The 6684-nt window shown below is 38.9% G+C and overlaps 1 protein-coding gene across 6 annotated transcripts in view; it reads left to right on the forward strand.

Moving 5' to 3' along the window:
- Positions 1-5797, forward strand: part of CNOT6 (CCR4-NOT transcription complex subunit 6) — a 55861-nt gene extending 50064 nt beyond the window's left edge. For 5 of the 6 annotated variants that reach the window (XM_054566290.1, XM_054566294.1, XM_054566293.1 and 2 more), the window contains 3 exons: positions 493-723; positions 2549-2751; positions 4750-5797. In XM_054566290.1, coding sequence (XP_054422265.1) covers positions 493-723; positions 2549-2751; positions 4750-4962 — 647 coding nt within the window. In that variant the 3' untranslated portion in view covers positions 4963-5797. The remainder of the gene's footprint in view (positions 1-492; positions 724-2548; positions 2752-4749) is intronic. The other variant, XM_054566295.1, reaches the window with a different exon arrangement.
- Positions 5798-6684: the final 887 nt, after the last annotated feature.

Below are 6684 nucleotides of genomic sequence, written 5' to 3' on the forward strand. Positions count from 1 at the left end.
TACTTCAAATGAAAAAGTATTATTTAGAGTGATCATCATGCTGAGAACTGAAATTTCTGTCACCCGAGGAACAGTCGGAACTGGGGCCATTTAACCCGAAGGTAGAAAAGGTGAAAGGAAGAACTCACTGGCTGCCTTAGGTGTAGCTAAGGGAGCGAGTGTAGATTCGATTTTGCAAGGGTCTGTTTACTCTGCCTAAGCTAAGGTCGGAAGTTTGAAGGAGACACAGCCGTGGCTGTTCCAAATAGAATGAGCTGTTTCTGATTAAGTAATGAATACCCAGTGCTGGACGTACACAAGCTGAGGATTAAATGTCTATTTCTCAGGTTTGTTGTAAGGTAGATTCAACCATCAGGTGGGAGATTTGTTAAGTAAATGTTAGGGTCCTTTTTTATTCCTAAGACACTGAGATGCTACTTGCTTTCGGGCTTCTAAGAATATGTGGGCGCATAGACAGGTTTTGTCTGTCTGTTTTCTTTTTATCTACCATAGCTGGAAAGCCACATCTTGGAACAGAAAAACAACTTATTCTTGTGGCTAATGCTCATATGCATTGGGACCCAGAATACTCTGATGTCAAGTTAGTTCAAACGATGATGTTTCTCTCAGAAGTGAAAAATATCATTGATAAAGCCTCACGAAGCCTCCAGTCCAGTGTATTGGGAGAATTTGGAAATATTCCATTAGTGTTGTGTGCAGATCTTAATTCTTTGCCAGACTCTGGTAAGAAAAGAATATTATTTTTATTTTTTAAAGATTTTATTTATTGGGGGGAGGGAGGAGAAGAGCGAGTGAAACATTAACATAAGAAAGGACGGACCTCTTGTACCTGGGACCAAACCAACAACCTTTCACTTTGTGGGGTGATGCCCAACCAACTGAACCACCCTGGTCAGGGCAGAATGTTAGTTTATGTGGAATGCTTTTGGACTTGAAATGTTTTTGCAATGTATTGATTCTGATAATTCCAAAGTTAGTGAAAACAGTTTCAGTGTGTAGTGGCAGCTATGAATCGGGTTTAAAACTGTTGAGCAGGGAGTGCATTTTGAAAATGAAAGGGTGTTGTGAAAAACTCAGGAGGAAGAACATTAACCATCTTTAACTAACACATAGATAATAACTTGAAATAACTCATTAAAGAACATATAATTAGGTTTCATTATGCCCATGTTATATAAGGGTTGGCAGAAGTAGGTTTGCATTTGCTCATAAAGTAATATAATAATTAATAAATTACACAAGAATAAACTGTGTTGCATGTACTCACAATTATAAACTTACCTTTGCCGACCCCTGTATATGTGTGTACTCCAGACTGAAAGGGTTTTAGGACAGCTTCTTCAGTGTTCCAAGGTGTGATACCCAATTTAAATTTAACCATATATTACAGAATTTCAAATTTTGATGGTCTTGATTAGAAAAATCCACCTCAGGTGGGAATTGAAATCCTTCATTTACCCAGATCAGGCAAGAGATTTTTTTTAAAAAAGAACAGATTTTTATTTTTATCACAAAGTAGAATACAGAAAGCTTTATTCTTAAATATTTTTCCATAGATGGTACCTTGAATAAACCATAACCCTTGTAACATTGAATTCAAGTATTTCCTCTTTTTTGTATTTCAGCTCCTTGTTCATAGTCTGTCCTATACACACAAATGATTTTCCTTGGACTTGCATGCATGCATGCATGCACGCACACATTTAGGGCGGTTAGATTCAGTAGTAGATGGGGGCCATTCTTAAGGTAGAAATTCTGTTAAAATTTGTTTTCAGGGAAAACAGAGGTATCTGAGACTCACAATTCTTTTATCTCATCAAGCTTTTGGGGATTGCTGCACTGGCTTTCCACCCTCTGTTTTGCTACACAGTATCCGAGCAGCAAAGAGAGGCTTGTCAAATCATATAGATCTTAAAAACTACTTCACTGTTGAAAAACACTATTGTGATAGCAAACCCAAAGGAAAATGTCCAGCCTTGCTCACGAATTAAATGAAAACTAAAACAGGTATTTGTAGAGCCTATCTCATATTCAGGAAATTGAGAAAATAGTGTCCAGGAATGTGAACTTGCTCTGTTGCTGACGGGTGGCGTTCTCTTCCATGGTTGCCTTTATGTGATGGGGGAGTGAATCCTGATCTTGGTGTTGTACCAGGCAAATAATTTAGCATAAGTTAGAAACCTACATACTAAGATGTTGATTGTGGTATTAACTCTTTTTTAAAAAGTAGAAACAGCCTGAGTGTTTTTGTTTTTGTTTTAAAGAAAATGAGAAAGCGGTTTAACAAATGTTATACACCAGCCCTGCCTGTTATATTGTGCAACCATTTTAAAAAGGTAATTGGACATCTAAGTTCATGTGAAACAGTAAAGCAGAGCATAAAATATTCAGTATACTGTTACTAAAACAATGTAAAATGGATTTAGACAAGTTCTGGCAAATTTAAAAAATCTTTTTAGAAAGTGGAAATATTTTACACATAGTTATGTTTTTTTGTATATTGTGTGTTATACTTGACAATGGAAAAGTCCATTTATTTTCATTCTAGGTGTTGTAGAATATTTGAGCACTGGTGGAGTAGAAACAAATCATAAGGACTTTAAGGAACTGAGATATAATGAAAGTCTTACAAACTTCAGCTGTAATGGGAAAAATGGGACACCCAATGGAAGGATCACTCATGGTTTCAAGTTAAAGAGTGCCTACGAGAGCGGCCTGATGCCTTACACAAATTACACGTTTGATTTCAAGGTGAGTGTTTGACATTGCCAAACTTTTAAAATCTCCATTGTTTTAAAGAGAGTCTTGCTACTTTGTCATGTCTTGAACATGTGAATACATGTTCAGATGAGGCCATCTTGAGTTAGTATGTGTTAGAATCATTTCCAGGGTAAGAAATCAGGTGAAATAATCATATAAACCCTGAGTTAACTGTCTCACTTTTGGGGCGCAGGCATGTTTCCCACAGCCTTGGTACTGACAGCTGCATTTGCAGTGCCCCCTGCAGCAGGTCCCACATGGTGTCCGTCCTTTCGGCATCGTCTCATTATAATGCCGATAAGATGCCACGGGAGCGTAACTCTTGTTTATATCAACTAGCCTATATTAAAGTTGGTTTCACCATATGTCGTTTCGCCTCAAGCTGCAGAACCTGTTGAGCTGTCAAGCATGGGCTTACTTTCTCTAAGTTGGTGTCAGTTGGGGTGAGGTGTTCAGTCTCTCATGGAAATTTAACTGCAACTTCCTTGAGTGTGAAAATTTGATTTAATGGCCATTTTTAAGTTGCTAAAATATATTTATAGGCCTCCTTACAGTTAACAGCTTACAGTGTGGAGCCTTTCATTAGTGAGTCTTCTCATTTTTGGTGTCAGCAGTTGTTTAGCACTTAATGTTTAATTGTCCTTTTTAGCCACTTTTGTATTCCTGCTTTCCTCAACCCTAGTTTTTCTACTTCTAACCTGTTGGAACCAGAATCGTTTGGGTTAGATTGTCCTACTAGACTGCAAATAACTAGTGTTGGCTGGTTAATTTTGGAGGGGAGGGCTTTTTAGACTCTCTAAAGAAACTTAAAAACTGACGGTTTTTTAATTTGACTTTGGGGTCCCCCAGTACTATAGATAGTGATTGAATCCTGGGAACAGGTGGGCATGTCAAGGCGAAGAGGGGCTGGAGTAGACGCAGGAAAACTGACATGTGAATGACAGTAACCAAAGAGGAGCAAAATCAGGACTGTAGGAGCGTAACTGCCAAGGAAATATGGCCTTTCTTGGAAAGAGGAGTGAGGGGTAAGCTTCAGAAAGATGTTGGGAGAGGTTTTCCTGGAGAGCTAGGCAGAAAGACGAGCATGTGGGAGCTGAAAAATAACTGAGTGATGAGGTAGTAACGACCAACTTGGAGATTCTTAAGAGGTGAGAGTGATAACCAAAAGGTGGGAGAGACTGGGAATTTTTTTCTTCTTTTTCCTGTTGATGATGTAGAGATAGGAAGGAGACATTTAAATGTGCTTAAATACTTTGGGCCAAGAACATGTAACATGTAGTGGAGTTGCAAGTTACAGGGAGGACAGGGCAAGCAAGAGGTGCTTTGTTGTGTGCCTGGTGCTGCTGAGGACGTGGAGGGCAAGGACAGCCCTGTCTCAGCCACATAAATGAGTGTGTAGTGGGGTGCACATTAGCAAGGGAAGAGAATTGGAGGTGGTAGGAGGTATTAAGTGGGTGACAAAGGTCTTTGGGAAGGGATTGAGCTTGGCATTTGATGGTTGAGAAGGAATTAAGCAGGTCACAAATAGAACAAGTATTTCAAATAGGCAGGGGTGCACCATGTGTAAAAGCCCTGGGCAGGAAGGAGCCTAGTGCATGCGAAGACTGTGCCCCAGTTCATACCTTCCGTCCCCCTGACCCCCAAAAGGACTAGTGCGGCAAAAGGGTAGTGAGCAAGGGAAAGTGGCATCAATTAAGTGAGCAAAAAGAAGCAGAGGCCTTATCATGAAAGATCCTTTAGGTCTCATTAAAAATTCTGGAAGGATCCAGACAGGAGGAAGGCGGCCCAGTTACCATGCCTAAACTGTCTTGGTGCTGCGGGATTTGACGTTGGGGGGACCGTTGGTGTTAGGGAGCGCTGCCTCTCCCACACACTGGTACGGTTCCTTGTTTACCAAACATGACTGTAAGGGTGTGTCTTGAGAGCCTTCAGTATTTCAGAGTTATCTTATGTGGAGTCTTGTCTTTTTTATTTCCTTCTGATTTTCAGGGTATAATTGACTACATCTTCTATTCTAAGCCTCAGCTGAACACATTAGGCATCCTGGGACCTCTGGACCACCACTGGCTAGTTGAGAACAATATCAGCGGCTGCCCACACCCACTCATCCCCTCCGACCACTTCTCACTTTTTGCACAACTGGAGCTCTTACTGCCTTTCCTGCCCCAAGTTAACGGCATTCACCTTCCTGGCAGGAGGTAGTCAAGTACCTTCAGAAGATGACCTCAATTTCACTTTTAAACTTATAAAAAATCTGAATATAGGGGAGTGAGGTATGGCCACTAGGGATTTTTTTCTTAATGATGATTTGAGTTCTCAATCTGCATATTTCATAAGGATATAGTATGAAAGCCAGGTGCTAGCAATGGACAAATTCTGAGCCCAATATGCTTTATATACTGTTAGACAGGGATTGGTGTGTTTGCACCTATCTTTAATTTGTTACAAGTAATTTTCCTGTTTCTTCTATCCAGTATAATATTTTCATGCCTTGAAATAGGAAAATGTTTGAACAGCATATCCTCTTTGCACAGAAATCTGTAGCACTACTTTTCTGAGGCCAGTAATAACATCCAGAGACCATTCTTCCATACTTGACTCCCTCCTTTTTCAGACATGTTTGTAAAGTACAGAATTTGAATTTAGCCTTTATGATTGTATATGATCCACAGAAGACCTGATTTATGAAATTTTGTACTAAAAAAAATCAGATTTGGAAATGATTGTATTGTAAACTAAGGCTAAGTTTTTGGGGTTTTTTTTTTTGTTGTTGTTGTTGTTGTTGGGTTTTTGTTGTTTTTTTTTTAACCTGTTCCATGTATTTTAAAGGCCAGCTTGTAAAAGAAGTTGCAACAGACTTTCTCTGCTGATGATTTGCACTGTTGGGGTTTTCTTGGCCCTTTTGTACTACTTTGTTTTTAAATGGAGAACATTGCTTTTTAAACCTGTTTAAAGTTTAGGACATTTTTTTGGACCAGAGGTAACCTTATTTGTAAATTCCTGGGTTTTTACAAAAACTATCTACCAGGACAGATAAGCTGAGACACCTCCTGTCTATCTCCACTGTGCCTGCCTAAATTGTTCTCACCAAACACTGCCTGTGCATGCAGAGAAAATCTGTGCATCCTCTTTTATAGTTTTTAAATACTGTTTAACATTTGTGGGAATTTTATGAAAATGCTTTTTGTATGAGCTGTGACTTTCTTCCCATTGAGAAGCATTGAAGATCACATTTTGGAACATGTTCACAGGGCGCACCCCTGGGTCTTTGCTCCGCAGGCCCACGTGCTGCGTCTTGGTGTCACTGCGCAGTGCTGTCACCCAGAACACTGCTGTCATGTGAGTCCTTCTTGTTGTCCATGCAGTCCCTTGGTCTCCATGTTTCATTTTTAATCATTCCTTTTTTTTTCTTAAGTAATTTTCCGTTTATGAAGCAGTATAAATGAAATGTATTTTCAAAACAGGTCCTTAAGGCAATTCTTCAGATCGTTTTTTAAGTGACTAAGTCATTTTACTATGTCAACCAAGATAAAACTTATATTGTACCCTGTGTATTTTGCTCATAGTGCCATTAGTAGATTAGAGATTGAATCCAGCTCTAATTTTGCAAAGTTAACTTGTATATATCCTGGTCTCATTCATTTATTTTTATCTCAAAAGTCAAATGAATTCAGAGGGAAGTTGGTCCACCTGCTTTTGTTTCAGCTGCCGGCAAGGGAGCAGCAAAAGGACACCATGTGAGCATTAGGGAAAAATTGTTGAATGTTAATTAACAATTTTTACAAGAGAAGGAGTCATTTTGGATAATGACTTAAAATTTTATGAAAAAAATGTTCAGCACTTAAATGTGCTTATTCTGTTTTTAAGAGAAAATAAAATTTACATACTGTTTAAATAAATGATTTTTTTTCTCTTTAAAAAAAA

The sequence above is a fragment of the Pteronotus mesoamericanus genome, unplaced genomic scaffold (genome assembly GCF_021234165.1).
Source record: "Pteronotus mesoamericanus isolate MK-2021 breed Mesoamerican mustached bat unplaced genomic scaffold, CSHL_Meso_final contig_171, whole genome shotgun sequence".
NCBI lineage: Eukaryota > Metazoa > Chordata > Mammalia > Chiroptera > Mormoopidae > Pteronotus > Pteronotus mesoamericanus.